The sequence below is a fragment of the Varroa destructor genome, unplaced genomic scaffold (assembly GCF_002443255.2).
Source record: "Varroa destructor unplaced genomic scaffold, Vdes_3.0 BEIS01000007.1, whole genome shotgun sequence".
NCBI classification, from domain to species: Eukaryota; Metazoa; Arthropoda; class Arachnida; order Mesostigmata; family Varroidae; genus Varroa; species Varroa destructor.
Window position 1 is genome coordinate 32,014,471 of NW_019211460.1, and position 16,030 is coordinate 32,030,500.

The window sequence follows — 16,030 nt, forward strand, 5'->3', positions numbered from 1 at the left end:
TAATTCAGATTAAATCATCAGTCAAGCTTTTGATGCTGAACATTTGTTTACCGTTTACGTCCTTCCAAGATCAGAGTTCGATGTTATACCCAAAGGCTAATTTACGTGTAGGGTACATGTAAATAGGAGAGCATCGGTCCTAACAAGACTTATCATTCAATAGTACCAATAAAATCACAACAGCTCTGATTATTATTATTATTGTGTGTTGCTTTGAGGATATAATCACGGTAGGGGTGCATGGCACGTCGCGTAGGCCTTCTACGATACAGCTAGAGGGCTTAACGTTATCTACCGAAATCGCACGCAATGGCCTGCCCATTCATACGTCCCTATATATTCTAGTAGGGTCCAAACATCAAAAGAGCATGTATTGCAAGAGTGTACTATTATGTATTGATGTGCAGTGCCACTGGAACTCGGACGCGAGGTCTTGACATCACTATTACGTAAGTAGCAAAGTGTGTGCAGTCGACGTCACGAAGTATACGTCGTCATCTACAATGTTCACTAGAGATAGATCGCACAACGTTTATCGTCACCCTTTCCGTACACCGGCAGATCCTAACATTAAAAACAGAAGCCCATGAAACTGGGATCTCATTTCGTTGAAGCAGCACGTCCGAGCATCAGGTCAACTAGTGATCTAGCTTGACCGATGACTTGGCAGGTTCTTGTGCCAAGTTATTCTAATGCATTAGTAGGACCTACACGCCGATCTAGTGAAAGCCGATAGCCGGTCTTTGGTATAGCGTGGTATAGGTTAGTACATGTATGTATTTTTCGTTCATAGCATCGATTGTTGTTTCAGTCAGTACGTTTTTGTCGTATTTTGCTGGTTGAATAGATTCTAGTTTGTTTGTCTGGATTAGCTGGGTGTCTAGCTCGTTTATGAAATTCTGACTATGCCCTTAAATAGATCTAGATGATTATTCAAACTCTGTCGTCGAATTTACCCCGTAGGCTATACTTGCATCCTAGGATTACTAACCTTAGATCTAATGTGCCAATAACCTGTTTGATTTCAGGACAACAAACACTCGAGGAAATTCGCTATTACGGCGTACAGCGCGCAAAAAGCCTTGGGAGCGTTGAGCGAAGGGGTGGGTTAAAGTTGGCGATTTATCTCGAATGTACGCAGTGAATGCAGCAGTAAAGTAATACATGAAGCTGCCTAACTTGGTGAAGTTTTAACCTAGCATCGATAAAAGAACAAGTTACATGGTTAGCGTTGTCGACGATAAGACAGTTCCATCGTATAGCCAACAAAGCAGTACTGAACCGCACAGAAAATCACGGCCGAGTGTCAACTGTAACGTGTTTCTTTCGCTAGTATCTTGCTCTATTGTGGTCGTTTTGAAGCTGCATTGACAAAACCGGCGAAGGTAAGCCAAAAAAAAAGCTTACCAAAGCAACTCGTACAAGTAAGCATAACCTCGACACTAAGCACCCTCGTGCGTGTCGATTTCATCATTCAACAGCACGTCCGACGCTTAGTGCACGCAAACAGACAACAAAGGATAACAGCGCCAAAAATAGCTCTAGTTCCTGATAGAGAGCACCAGCGGTCGTTGGAAGCCTCTCTGGCCTCGCTGTCGAATGAGGAAAAACCCGAAAGAGCATTGCCCTTGTGAACACAAGTCTGCGCGAACGCAGGTAAAGTTATAAATATTATGGCTGCGTCAAAGACCTACTAGTGAAGCTGAGCCTCAATCGTTAAACAGTATGGTATAGCGGCTTTAACATTAAAACCCTATGAAGATGATGGTCAAAAGTGTTTCTTTGCCAGCTAAACCTATTTGAATATTAGACTACCATTCCCGTGAGTGTGCCTGAATTGTCTATGTATTTAATATTTCGCAATTCGTGCTAAGTTTCAACTTAATGTTATTGGAATGGAGGACATTCATACAAAAGAGTCTATGAGGAACTTGAAGATGTCAACTTCTTTTAACCGTCACCGCGAAATGCCACAGTCTTTTTGCAGCTAGCCAGAATCGCTCAGCGTAGTAATTATACATTATTTCAAAATTACGCTTGATGAACACGGAGATCAACGAGAGTGTGCCGATAAAAGATGTATCAAAGTAAAGCAAGTATCTAAAGTCGAGAGGATAAGGAGCCTCCTCTATACGCATATATATTTGATCGCAGTTTTTACCGGAAGTACCACTTAGAGCGTGACGCTCTAGTCAGTAATTAGTGAAAGTGTATTTAATGCGAAACAGAGATGACTTCCGTTAAAAACATGCAATACAAGCTGAAGTTACACAATGAAGCAGTGCAGAAGCGCTGACCAGCAAATCCAATTCGGTTTTAACTTAAAGACGCATTAGCTGATCGAACGAAAACATCGAAACAGCGACTGCTTTCAGTAATACTAATACTCACTCATTTTTCCGGCTCGATCGAAGATTTATCTCTGACAAAGAACGACCGAGGGTGCAATTTGAACGGGACCGCTGTAGATGACATAATGAAAGACAATATTCATTTAAAAACTCACTTTCGTATCTGCACTAAGTTAGCAAACATTTTACAAAATGTACAATTTAACTTACTTTACTTATCTATATTTCAAAGCAAACATTTTACAAAATGTACAATTTAACTTACTTTACTTATCTATATTTCAAAACAAACATTTTACAAAATGTACAATTTAACTTACTTATCTATATTTCAAAACAAACATTTTACAAAATGTACAATTTAACTTACTTTACTTATCTATATTTCAAAACAAACATTTTACAAAATGTACAATTTAACTTACTTTACTTATCTATATTTCAAAACAAACATTTTACAAAATGTACAATTTAACTTACTTATCTATATTTCAAAACAAACATTTTACAAAATGTACAATTTAACTTACTTATCTATATTTAAAAACAAATATTTTACAAAATGTACAATTTAACTTACTTATCTATATTTAAAAACAAATATTTTACAAAATGTACAATTTAACTTACTTATCTATATTTCAAAGCAAACTTTTTACAAAATGTAAAATATATCTAATAATACATTGAATAAAATATGCTACGATTAAGCATGTTTAACTTATAAATGCTGCCATTGTGTTTTCGTTGTTATGGTTAAAGGTACCGATTCCACAACTAAGAGGTTTTACTTTAAGTAAAATACTGGAAGTGGAACATTATTAAGTTTGTAGTTTATAACTTTATTCTGGAAGTGCATTGTTCAAACAAAACGTACGAGGCAACTCAAAGTTCTAAGTAGCTGTGTAGGAAGCTAGTTGTTATATGCATTGATAAGTATTTGTGTTGCCTTAATTTAAGCGTAAAGAAAACGAATCAATCAAGCTATAGCTATTATGATTTTCTAATTCATAGATTAATCCACCGTCTCCTCGGTGCGGTTCGTGTGATAGCAACATTGAACGATACTTCTACTCTAATCTCATGAACCTGATTTACGCTTAGCTGTTACATTGTTTTTATTTTAGCATTGTTTTTATTTAGTATTTTTTTTTCGTCTGCTACTTGATACAAATTTATGACAAATTCTGTTGTGGATATCTAGTTGGCAATATTGGTTCAACTAAACAACCATACAGATAGCCTACCTTCGGGGCCTGCCATCTCACATGAAATATGAGGAAGAAAGGTCAACATTTATGTTACTCTTCAGTCAATCAATCCAGTGATAATGCCTGGGAGTTTTTGCGCCAAGCACGATTGACTCGTTTATTGGACAAGCTCGTTTATGCGTAGAAAAAAAAAAGCAACGATGCAGGTGGACGTTATCGAACACGAAAGAGCGTCTTCTAGCACCGAGTATTATTTATTTTTATGTAGTAGGGAACAATCAAGCTAACGGTCTCTTAGATCTAATATTGCTTTCTATTGCATCTTTGTAGTTTTGGGGGACACTTGTTACAGACGTTATACCTGTTTGCAACAATTGATAACATCTATTATTTGACATAGAGATATACTAAATTACCTTTTTGTACATTGTAACGCGTGACGACTTGATAAAACGGACCCATATATCAATCTTGTGCGCCGTAGCGTAGGCTCTACGGTTTACCTAAACTGTTTTCGTTCACTCGTTTCGCAATGGGTCGGCCTCTTCAGGATAAGTGCACCTTCGCTCGCTTGCCAAAAACTATATTCATAGATCGCTATGGGAAGCAGCTGCATCGTGTTTAAAATCCGTCTATGAGGTAGAATAACATGGAGTAGCCTCTTTCACATATATACATATATATATATGTGGCAGTGTGTTGAAATTAAGGGAAAACCTTGTCGTAATCGGCATGCGTTCGTCCGCGAGAAAAGCCATTTCTTTCTGGAACACAGTGTCGAACAACGGTGACTCATTATAACAATCGAAGTGAAGATCAGTAATTATCGAATTTTTCCGCGCCCATCAGTATTTAATAAGAAGCAGGCCATTTGCTCGAAATTGACGTTCTCATGCAGCAGCTTTTCGAAAATTCAAAAGGCACCTCCATCGGATCAACCAAAGGCGAATAACGTCTTAAGTTGAAGCTATAATCATGGCGGACACTGAAACGTAACCTTCAAGAATAATACGTTTACTACATGCGAAAGAAATACGAGTTTAGAGAAAAAAGCGTACCAAATACCCTCACTTTGGACGCGCTTTTCTATGTACGTACATATGTGTTCTCAATAGCGGATAAATCCATGCCAGTGATAGTAAACCGAACATTGTCGAAAGTCCCGCCGAGCATAGGCACACTGTATAAGAGGAACGTTCCTAGGCGCTTTCCGAGCCTATTCGAAATTCTTTAACTGGTAAATTTACCCTAACAGATTTTACACTTTTGTGATGATCGATTTTATTCCCAGCTAATAATTCTAGTTTAACTTACGCATACTTTTGTTGGGAATGTGCTTATTTTGCTCGCTCACAATGTGCTGTAAGGTGTACAGCTCCCACTGAAGCGTAAATCTGCGCATGAGCACTATAGCACCGCACACTTCCTTGAGCAGTCAGTACCGTAACGGTTGCCAGGATTGAAAAGTCGAGGATGAAACAGGGTAACTAAAAATGTATTGTCTAGACGGATCTTTTCAGAAATAGGTGTGACTTTTATAGCGGAAAACAACTTGTTTACTCTAACAAGTAATAGTAATAGGGCAAAATATGCTTGACAAAATATTTTCATGTACAGACTTAATAACACACGTATTCTTAGGTTAAGCAGAAACACGACAGGACTCTTCATATAGAGGTGTGAATAGTCAGAGGCGCATTTTACCTCGCCCGCTTTTCTTTTGTACTATATATTTATTTGCCACTTATTTTTAATATTGACATTATAGAAAAAAAAAAAAAAAAAGCATAATTATTTATTTATAAACTCTGTTACGATAGACAGGATCTCTTCCAGGTGGACATGTTGAAATCTTTAGAGTTTCTTCGAATTTAAATACAGTCAATGTTAGCATAATCGACGAATTCTGCCGTTCGTGGTCCAAAAGCGGCCAAAAAAAAAAAAACAAGTAACTACCGTTGTAGTGAACGGTTCATCCAGATGTGCTTGCTGTCCTTCCAATCAGATGGCTCAAGAAGAAAAAATTTAACATGCGCTCTGGGCTGAACTTTTCCTCGAGTCTGAGCCGCAGATATTATGCTATGTAGAACTTTATAAAAACCTGCTTTGCTAAAGCGATCAAAAATGCCGCTGGTTATGCCGGTGATGGGAAAGTCTTTCGTAGAATTGCAAAGTGCACCTATTAATAGAAAAGCTTAAAGATGTTACGAAAACGTGTAAAAACATAGAAGCAGCGTTTATTGATGGACACCAGTGCGCGTGAAAGCTGTAGATAAAGGAGTTAGGTACGAAGTCGCTATCCGACTTCGAAGTAAAGCTTTTGAAATTGCCAAATTGATCTTGTTCAAGTTTATCGTGCCGGTAGTTAATTGCGATGGTTTTACTAGTTTCCAGAATCATAAAAGTGCTAACTGCATGGAGTCCGCGATCATGAAGCTACAGCGAACAAGTTCAACATAAGGATATATTTCTCGATGCTGACGAGTAGACGGTTCAATATCGAGAGGGTCTGAGAGCTATGCTTCACGGGCAGCATGTCCCGCACAACGGAGTCCCTTACCTCGACATTTAGTGTTTTCCCCTTAGTTTTGTAGAAGTTTATCACACGAACCACATCCTCTGTCCGGAACCCTACGAAAATGGACGAAATCGTAGCTTTACCTGGAAATCCGCCCAACTTCTAACACAGTCGCAGTGACTCTCGAGCACTGATTATCATGTCATACAACGTATGCGCGCTCCTTGAAATGCTGAATAATTTTGGAAAGATAATTTCTACCGGTAAGAAGTAAGGCAGCATCATCGTCGTACACTGAGCTGTGGAGATAGACGCATGCTGAAAATAGTAGCGACACTTTATTGTTTATTGGTACCGTAACAGAGAGTCTTCTTCTCACCTTTAGGTGGCTGGAGCTCAATAGAATCTTGTCATTGTCACAGTTAAACTTACATATCAACAATACGGCACGGCTGGCCAGTAGTTACAACTCGTTTCCTTAGATCTAATATTTATGAGGCGTCAACTTATATTCGTTGTATGGTGAATCGACGAGTCGATAGGAACGGTAGATAGCCAGCAGCGCAACATATTCCAATACGGATCTGTCATTATTTCGGCAGCCAGTGGAAGAATACGAGCTGGCAAGGTCGCTTATCATCAAGTTGTTATTATCACACGGGCAGACTCGTAGTATCTTTTCGAGGATTCGATCCTCCATCCGTTGTCGCCGAAGAGCCAGCTCTTCTATACCTACTATAGAGCACTATACCTTTATTCATGATGAACTGTGACAGATTCCATCATTTACTTTCTAGGCATAGTAAAGGCACAGAACACCCGGAAATACTCGTTCGTTATCGAGTGGTTCGGTGGTGCAGCGGTTTTCACGAACGGCTACAGCGAGGAAGGCTACTTTTTTTTTTTCTAGCTTGACCCAGCGCGCAGTTTGCGTTGATGTTGCCCGGTGATAGGATTTAGAAAAGGAAAACGGTGTCGACGAGAATAAGTGGAATTTGACATAAACTTGCCTTTATTTCTATATCATACACAGGCACACGACTAAATCGGATGTAAACATCTAAGCTCTATTCAGAAGTAAGCGACCCTAGAGCTTCGATAATCCTCTTCTTGCTGATAGGAACAAGTTACGTTGAAGTAGAAAACGATAAAAGCAAAAACATGTAGTATCCAAATTATACATATTAAGTCTTTGTTATAATTTCTATCAAAGAAGCAAGTGAGATGAAATGGTCGAAATATCCTGAATCTTACCAGTATATTACCTTCATAGCTGAGTCAAACTTCTTTCATTCATAGAAAGGAAATAAAGACACAGCGTAACCTGAATGTTATGAAAGTGGTCCTTGTATGCTTTAGTACAGATATATGTGGGACGTTCATAATAGAATATCCTCAACTGGAGTAGAGAAAAAATGCTAGTACACCGTCTTACCATCATGAATCTCGCTAGTCACTTTTGGCTGCTCGCTTATTAAGCTCCGACATTTACATTATTATTAAGGATATAAAAGCAGCATAGTAATAAGTGTTGGTGTAATAGTTGAGTGCACGTGTCTACCGTACGGCACCCCCTGCAGCTCTCTCTTCGGTTTTTCAGATCAGGACTGATTGGGCAAACGTCAGTACGCCTCTGTGGGGATTTTGGCGCTGTATTGATCTGTATAGCGTTTCGCACAGATCAACTCGCTTTGTCTATCCGTCTAGCCTTCTGTGCGCCCTACCATTCCTTTGACTTGATTGTAACTCATCGACCACGCAGAGATGCCGCCGTTGCTGGAAATCCCAGCGGGCGCGGCGTTGTGCATGGCGCCTGAACAGGGTAGTAAGCAGAACTTATCAGCACTTGGGACAACACGAGAGACAGATTAAAGACTAGACATAGAGTATTAAGGTTAAATTTATTGTGGACTCTTTTTGCCTTCCGCTACTTCGCCAGTCGCTAGTCGTTTCCTGGCTGGCCCAGAGCAATGTGGCACGTGTATCGTATCACAAAAACAGGCATGTTCACCTACGATGTTATTCCCAATGCCGCTGTCTTATAGCTAGGTGAGGAGTAAGACTTACTGCTACGGCCATAGCTGTTTGTTTGATTCTAATGACTCTCGCTAGACCTGATGGCTCAACACACGGCCCCTTCGGCAGCCGTTAGCCATGACGGGGTCACCACTATTTAGCTCCACCACCGTCGAAGAGGCCATGGATTTTGCCGCTGTAGTAAGACGCCGATCTAGGGAACGAACGAAGCGCCCCGTTTGTGTATCTTCTTCGTTTCAATGAAGGCAACAGCTGCGGTGGCAGCGGCAGCAGCGACGACTAACCCCGTTTCAGCGTCGCGCTTCTGCCCAGAACCGGCAACCGGTATTGGGGAGCACGCGAGACCAGCCCGGGTCACGCTGCAATCTTTTCCTGACTATTCTCGTTGGGGTCGACGATTTTTCTAACACAAATATACCAGCGGGAAAGCGGAATAGCTAGGAACCTCACAACAGCACGACAAATGCACATAAGGCAATTTATAAGAATACCTAAAGCACGGGCGGTCACTAATGTCGAATAGATAAATGGCAATCGGTTAGGGCCAGTGTGTTGTAAATGAAATGTCCTATTAAATTAGTGAAAAGGGAAAACTATTTCCTACGGTTTTAATCGAACACAAAAATTCAGCAATGTTTTATTCTTTCCAAGCTGTTTGCCCAAATAAAAATGGCCGATCTGGAACGAAAGCTGTTAAAATGCTTGAGCGTTCTCGCTTCTGCACGAACTGTATGTATGCATCTCATAATTCTAATAAGAAAAAATTATAATTTTAAAATATACCGGCAGGCTACGCTTCATTGATAACCACGGTCGCTGCTGTCCACCATATCTTCAATCGAAGATATAATGCGGAGCAGACATCGATTATTATATTAGTTGTCATTAATTTTGGCGTTTTCCGGTTTTCATTTGCATGTCGTCATCGAACCTCAGCTTTGGAGCGTTCTACCGCTATGTTTCGAGTTTTACGTCCGCCATCGCCGTTGCATGCATGCCACCTATCCACGTTCAGCGTAGCTGACAATATAAGTATGAACTGGAATAAGAAGCGCAATATAGAATAGTTCCTAGGGGTACGTTGGTCATTTGATGCGAAAAAAACATGGGCTATTCAGATAATAGGCAAATCTGTGACTGAAATTGTTTACTCAATTGAAGAACTTTGTAGCCAGGACGGCATTTTGAATGTAGACTTCAAAGCTGTTTCAGTGTGTTGGCCTAGCGGATAAGTAACGCTTACAGTCAGGAATCAGTACAGATCTTATTGTCACATACTTTACCTATGAGAAAGTTGATTAATAGACATTGTTGCAGCAGGTGTTAACTGTGCTCGGTACTTACTTTCTGTGAATTGGCATGACCGTTGAATGGGGGAAACACAGTTCAGTATCAATAAATAGTCCTTGCTATATTCAAATCACCTAGCAGATGGAGCAAATTACACAGTGATCATTTTGAAGACGACGTTGATAACGTCTATTGTACAAGTCACTTTTCGAGGTGTATTCCCTCTTTTGCCCTTTTCGGTATGGCGACACACCGTACGAAGTTCGGAACAAAAATGTTGCAATTTGAAAATCTATAATTTTCGTTTCCGTTTTGCTTACCTTTATTTTCCACCTCATTCGCACCTTCGACTTTTACGCCTGGTAAGCCTGATTCCCTTGAAACGGTACATACTTTGAAAATTTGTATTTTTTTTTTGTACCTAGATTCGTAGCTGTTGACCGAAACATCAACTGTTACCCCAGCTGTTCACTAGTAACATAAAATTTCTTGATACTTTAGGTTGAATCTACTGATGAGTAAATCACGTTGAAGGAAGCAAGCGTTGCTGGAGGAACAGGCCCACCTATAAATAAAAGTTTTGAACTCAAGTACGAGTCAAGCTCTCGATAAATAACTGACTACCTCTGTAAATATTAAAATGATTAACTATTTTTTTACTCTTACTCATGGGTCCAAACAGCAAACCGCACGGGAAAACAATAACCCATAGTTTTTCTTAGCAAATGGAACCACATATTCTAAACGGAAGGTTAGACTGGCCTGCACGCCACAGGACAAAAAAAATTAGAATCGAAAAAAATCTTCCTGTTACCATGGTGTGACTCGTCATTTTCTGCTAGAGCTAGTAGATGATCGATGGCTTATCCCTGCAAAGCACTTGTTTGCTTCGTTAGCCTAGAGCTCCACGAAAGGAAAGTTTTTTGTGATTTTTTTATAGCCGGAGCCTCTAGCTTGTCCGAATTTTTTTACACTAATCCCAAACACTTGCTTCGTAGAGATGTTGGAACTAAAAGTATAAGGAGGTTCTCTATGCTACACCAAACGCATTCAACAAATGTCGATTAAAGCTTTGAAAAGCCAAAAACTTTCGAAGTCGCCTTCCGGCTACAAAACTATTGTAGGCGTAGCCCATAGCGGTTTGTAGAATGAGCTGCACATTTGGCATTCTTCGCACACCAGGTCACTAGATTTTCGAAAACAGGTTGTGGTCCTTTCGTGGCAATTCGGGACCCTATCGCAGAACAGGCACGGCATTCGTTTAGTTAGCTAACAACTAAAATGTAACTAACTTTAAACCGGGCAGGCAGGCAGGCAGGCAGGCCCAGCTGAAATACGGCCAATGTTCAAGGGTCCACCCGCTTTGCTACAAAATATTCTCAGTATTGATTAACGACACGCCGTCAATTGACCCTGATCGGTCGGTCTCGTCCATAGCATTGCCAGCCATTACTTCTCTGACTTTAGATCCATCGTAATATTGATATATATATATATATACAGAGTAGAGATTTCACAGAGCAAATAGATAAAGGTTTTTCTTACTGTTTACATTTGTGGTGCCATTCGCAACTAATACACAAACATCATCTAATACTTGCAGCTATTGAAATGTTGTTGAAATCAGCCATTCAATAAGGCATAACGTCAAAAAACATCTTTAAGTACTTCCGCAGTTTCTACAGCCGCACAAAATCTTCATATTCCCATTTGACTAATTAGATAATTATAGATATTTAGCAATATGCTCAATTGAAGATTTCAGTTTATAGTTATGAATAGGCCATATTCTATTATGGATATTGCACGAGAGTTTTTTTACAAATGCTGGTAAACATAATCAGGGAATCAGAAAGGATGAATATAAGAGGTAATAGTTGGTGTTTTGTCGTAAATGCCTACGTTTCGTAAACTTACGCGCTAAAAATGACTCTAAAAAGCTTTCCAATGATCGCGCAAGGGAAAATTTATAACGTAGCAAAAATTACTCGTTCAACATTTATCGTCTGCAAACTTGAACTTTGAACTCGATACTTCGCTATTATTAACTACTAGTAAATTTGATGCTATTTCATTCTATTGTATTTTCCTTTTGGTCGAAGTGATCGATTCTTATTCGCCAGACACCTTGTCTTCCTAATGCAGATAGCATATTAGGTCTCATTCAGCCTTGATCAGAGGTTCCAGCTAATTTTATGACTTTCGGTATAGTAATTTTGCGTCGCTGATGGAATACCATATTTAGACTTGTCATATATGGCTTCTTTGCTATTAGGTAGCGCTTGCGAACTCTCTTGATTTCCCTATACAATTTATGCAATATAGATACTTTGTGGTGGGACTATAGCTTTACATATTTCTATGATAAAGCGAAGCTTCTTTTGCTTAGCACGTTTCGTAAACTGCTAAAATTGTAGGGTTCTATCGCCCATGCGTACGATCTATCTAGCGGGCTATCATAGCTTTTCTAGTATTTTACATTTTTTAGATTTTCTCTCTATGAATTAACTGCTACGTGACCATATTGGCACATTGACCTAACGTCTGGGTCTACGAACCACATACACGTACACATGCACGGAAGAATGCAAGTCGTAATTGCATAGTTCAATTAGCCCTCCTCTATTGGGTTGGCAACTCGACGCCCAACTCCATTTCTGCGTTCAGCTTCTTTATTCTATAAAGCAAAGCTGACCCGAGTCTTGAAACCGGGTACCTCCGGGTAATAAACACCGTCGTGTAGCCATTCGCGGCCATTTTGCTGCGCTCATTGAGCCTTAAATTGCGGTAGAGGTATTCTAGCGTCAGCGTGAGCAAAGCAGTGCCACGGTTAAAAGACATATACAAGAAGATTTCGTCATGAAAAGAAAAAAATGGTAAACAGGCAATTTCGGCGTCATTGCGTCCTCGTCATCGTTCCTTAAACGATCGAAAGATCCGACGAGCTGCTCGAGCCACAGTGGGTGAAAGCTTGATAGCAAAGTGCTCTTTTTCGAGAGCCAAGAACGAAACATTCATTACTCGTGGACGAGCCCCATCGGCGGCTGCTGCTGTCGAAGCTCCGTCCGATTTATATAGCTTGCGGCTATGGGCGATTCACCTGTCCGCGAAAATAATTTTAATTCTCAGATCATGATGGGCATCAGTAACGTAAGTACTAAGAATTAGATTTTTAAGCAATAACATCTTTATACAATTAGGCATGAGAAACGTTGGGCCAGAATATGCGCGTTTAGAATTTGTATTCTTGCCAAATATGTATTGCGACTTCGATATTTTTCAAAACCGTTTGTCAACCCAATGGCATACAAATCCTGGCGAAAGCCAGCGCTGTCGAATATCTCCTTGTTGACATAAAATACGCCAAACGCTTATATGCTTTCCGCTTAGAATGGGTGTGTGGCAATGCGCATGCTACGTTATGTACTGCAGGGTCACTTCGAGCAGATCGACTCGTGCACAGCGGACGACGTTAGATTCACTCAACAGGCAATTACCATGGTCATGATGCTACTTGGCGAAGGAGCTACCCTGTCGACGGTTGTGAAGTGTAATGTGGCCCGTCATTTTACTGATTTGATCTTTCTGACGGAATCCTATGTGCCGGCAAGAGCATATGACGCGGTCAATAAGTCAACTAAACGAATCGCGTCTTTTGCAACCTTCGGTCCTGATTCGTCGGAGTAGATGGATTAATTCGCGGTACACGCTGTACGTGAAGGATTTCTGAGCCCGTTTCTATCTCGAAATTAGTTTCCGATAGAATTGTTCTTCCTTAGGGAACAATTTTGTTACGAGGGGTCGGAAGCGGCGAAACTTGATGGTGCACAACCTAAGATAATGCTCAGCTTAGCTATTAGGTTATCTATTGATAATTTAATCTCAGCAATATACTGACGTCATATATACATACGGCCTTTTCGCAAATCGTGCTTAAAATCGTTGTGTAACTAGAATAACAGGTTCCCGTCTATACGCATGACTAACCTATACTCTTTTCCGGCCTTTGCATGAAGTTTTGGCTAATCATGATGCATCTAAAGAACAATCTGCTTTCGGTCGGCATTAAATGTTTTTGAAAATGCAAGTTCTGAGTGAAAAAATTGTTTCCAAACAATTTTTTTGCTAACTTCTGATTGAAACGCATCTCTGCTCCTTTGCAAGTGCACAATAAACGTTCCCATTATTTCCAATGCTGTTTATCTATCTCTTGTTAATTACGCTCTTCTTTCCTTTCTTTTGTCCTTTTGTTAAGTAATCTGTCGCATTTGCACATCGTCGGCTTCTTCTCGTAGAAAAGATTTCTGGAGAATCTCACGGCCCGATATCGACATGTAACACCCACACACACATATATATATACACATCTGTAAGCAAAAAAAACTGTGCAGATCTCGTCTATACACATTTGCACTTAGTTGTACAATGAACTACCCAAACTTCTCTCTGTCACAGTAGTAACGTCAGGGATGTTAGCGGCATGCAGTAGAACAAACGACAGATGATAATGGCAAAGCAATAAAGTGGGTTTTTGAACTTCGTTGTCACCCGCGCTCACGCAGAAGGCAATTGCTAGTTGGTCAAGAAACGGGGCCGGGAGGGGGCAGAACAAAAAATAAACAGTGACTCGGTGATTTAATGAAACCCAAGTCATGTATACTTTTTTATGGTTTGCTCGTTATTACCTGGTTAGTTTTTATGTGGCGTCTTGGTATAATCAGCTCACCTGCTTCGGGTTACGTCGGCGTTACTGACCTCTCGCCACTTATTACCAATGCGAAAACTCTGTTGGAAAGTTCACAAATGCCAAAACACGGGCCACCAGCTGCAACGGCCCCTTTATGGCAGGCAAACTGTTACAGTTGCCCAAACAGCTAATTTTTATTTTTCCAGATCAACAAAAGCTATACTAAACCTGGTAAGAATTTCGAACGGACAGAAAAAAGTATATATATTCTGTTAAATATCGTCTCATTTTTACACTTATATCACGCATATGTATCTATATATTAGTTAGTATGCTCGTCTCTTGAGCGTCCTTTGAACTACATATGGCAAATCTCATATATATATATATATACGACCAACGTTAAGAATGGGAGTATTTGTACCCCTGGCCGGGGTTGATATCGCGCTAGCAAGCCATGCTTATTCCTACTTGTTATTGAGTAAGGATAAACACTCAGTCGCACGTTTCTATGTTTAAATGCACAGAAATAATAAAGGAGTAATTTTCCAACTTAACTTTAAGTAATACCCGTGATGAATTAAGTAAAAACTATTTGAACGCTTTTTCAAATATAAAGGTTGTAATAAATATTCAAAAACACTCAAATTTGATGAAGAGAAATTGCCGGCAAGCCCGCGACACGTCCGCTGTAACTAATAATTTAATTATATTTTATTAATAAGCTAATTTTCCTGCATTGAAAGTACGTTCGAGACCATTTTCATCGCATAACCGTTTCAGTTCTGGGTGGTGTCATATTTTTCCTCCAAGAAATTTGTTTTTTTTTTTTCGGAAGTTTTTCGGATTACTTCATCCTTATTACCATACATTACGTAATTACTATGCTAACGCTTAATATACTTACCGTAGAACTTTCACTTTGTCCGTAACAACGGCAAAATATATATATATTGAAGACACTATATAGTCACGTTTAAGACAATTTTATTATGACGTTATCAATCAAAGTTACTGATATTTCTCTCAAGAATCTGAGCGTTTTAGTTAGCAAAAAAATAGATCAAATGTATAAACGCTTAATCAGCATGAGCGGTTAAAAAAAAACCAAGACAAAATCTATGATTTACCAAGATGGAAAATAATAACAATAAATATTACTAGCAACTATTTTTGCATTATTCGTTAGGACCGGCCTGAACTGTCTTAATGTAGCATTAGTAACAGCTTTACGCTGAGCAGACTTTCAATGAATAAATGCGTTTAGACATCGGATTAACATCTGTAGAAATATACAAAACTTCAAAGACGATAACGAGTTAGATACCTTCAGCAGATATGTTTTCCAATTTCAAAACCAGCTGAAAAAACTTCTCAAAACAAAAGCCGTTATTTTGGTTTTTATAACCGTCTCATAAGATAAGACTCGTTAATATTTATGACGCATAGAAGGCAGAGTACATTACGAGAAAAGTATGATTCGGTATATATTAGAAACATTTGCGGTCTAAAATGTCTCAAACGATCTAAAATGTCGAGTTTTGAAAAACGGAAACACGCTACATGTTACTGAAATTTCAAATGTCTTTTGCCTTTCTGCCAGCCTGAGACAATTTTAGGTGTAGTTATATAAATTTGAAGAGGAAAAACTCTCTACTGAACAAAACAAAGTAAAAACTTCGTAAGATATATATATATATATTAACTGGTTCAGCCACTCGGTGGCGATCTCCGTGGGGGCGGTGTTTTGATTCTGGTTTTGCTTTCAATTTGCTCTTTGAATTAGCTCCACTCTACAAGTGCCAGTAACCCTCCTCCTGTCTTTCTGACGTTTCCGCCCGCGATGGTGTGTCCAAAACGTAATAAGAACCGGCAAGGAGGCGGAGAAGGAGGCGGAAAAGGAGAAGGAGACGGAGAAGGAGGAGGAGGAGGAGGA

General features: G+C 39.6%; 1 protein-coding gene and 1 long non-coding RNA gene across 4 annotated transcripts; both read left to right on the forward strand.

Annotated features, from left to right (window-relative positions):
* The first annotated feature begins 168 nt into the window (after window positions 1-168).
* LOC147754587 (uncharacterized) lies at window positions 169-2,556 on the forward strand. Its single transcript, XR_015316997.1, has 2 exons — window positions 169-762; window positions 1,029-2,556. It is a non-coding gene; the product is annotated as an uncharacterized LOC147754587 (long non-coding RNA).
* Window positions 2,557-11,508: 8,952 nt separating this feature from the next.
* LOC111254399 (uncharacterized) lies at window positions 11,509-16,026 on the forward strand. 3 transcript variants are annotated; one of them, XM_086975723.1, is made up of 3 exons: window positions 11,509-12,557; window positions 12,840-13,118; window positions 15,881-16,026. In XM_086975723.1, the coding sequence occupies exons 1-2, from the start codon at window positions 12,495-12,497 to the stop codon at window positions 13,092-13,094; spliced, it is 318 nt and encodes a 105-aa protein (XP_086831849.1). In that variant the 5' UTR covers window positions 11,509-12,494; the 3' UTR covers window positions 13,095-13,118; window positions 15,881-16,026. The 3 variants fall into 3 exon arrangements, with proteins under 3 accessions (XP_086831849.1, XP_086831850.1, XP_022670934.1); XM_086975724.1 differs by lacking the exon at window positions 15,881-16,026 and adding an exon at window positions 13,663-14,152; XM_022815199.2 differs by lacking the exon at window positions 15,881-16,026 and having other exon boundaries at window positions 12,840-13,600.
* Window positions 16,027-16,030: the final 4 nt, after the last annotated feature.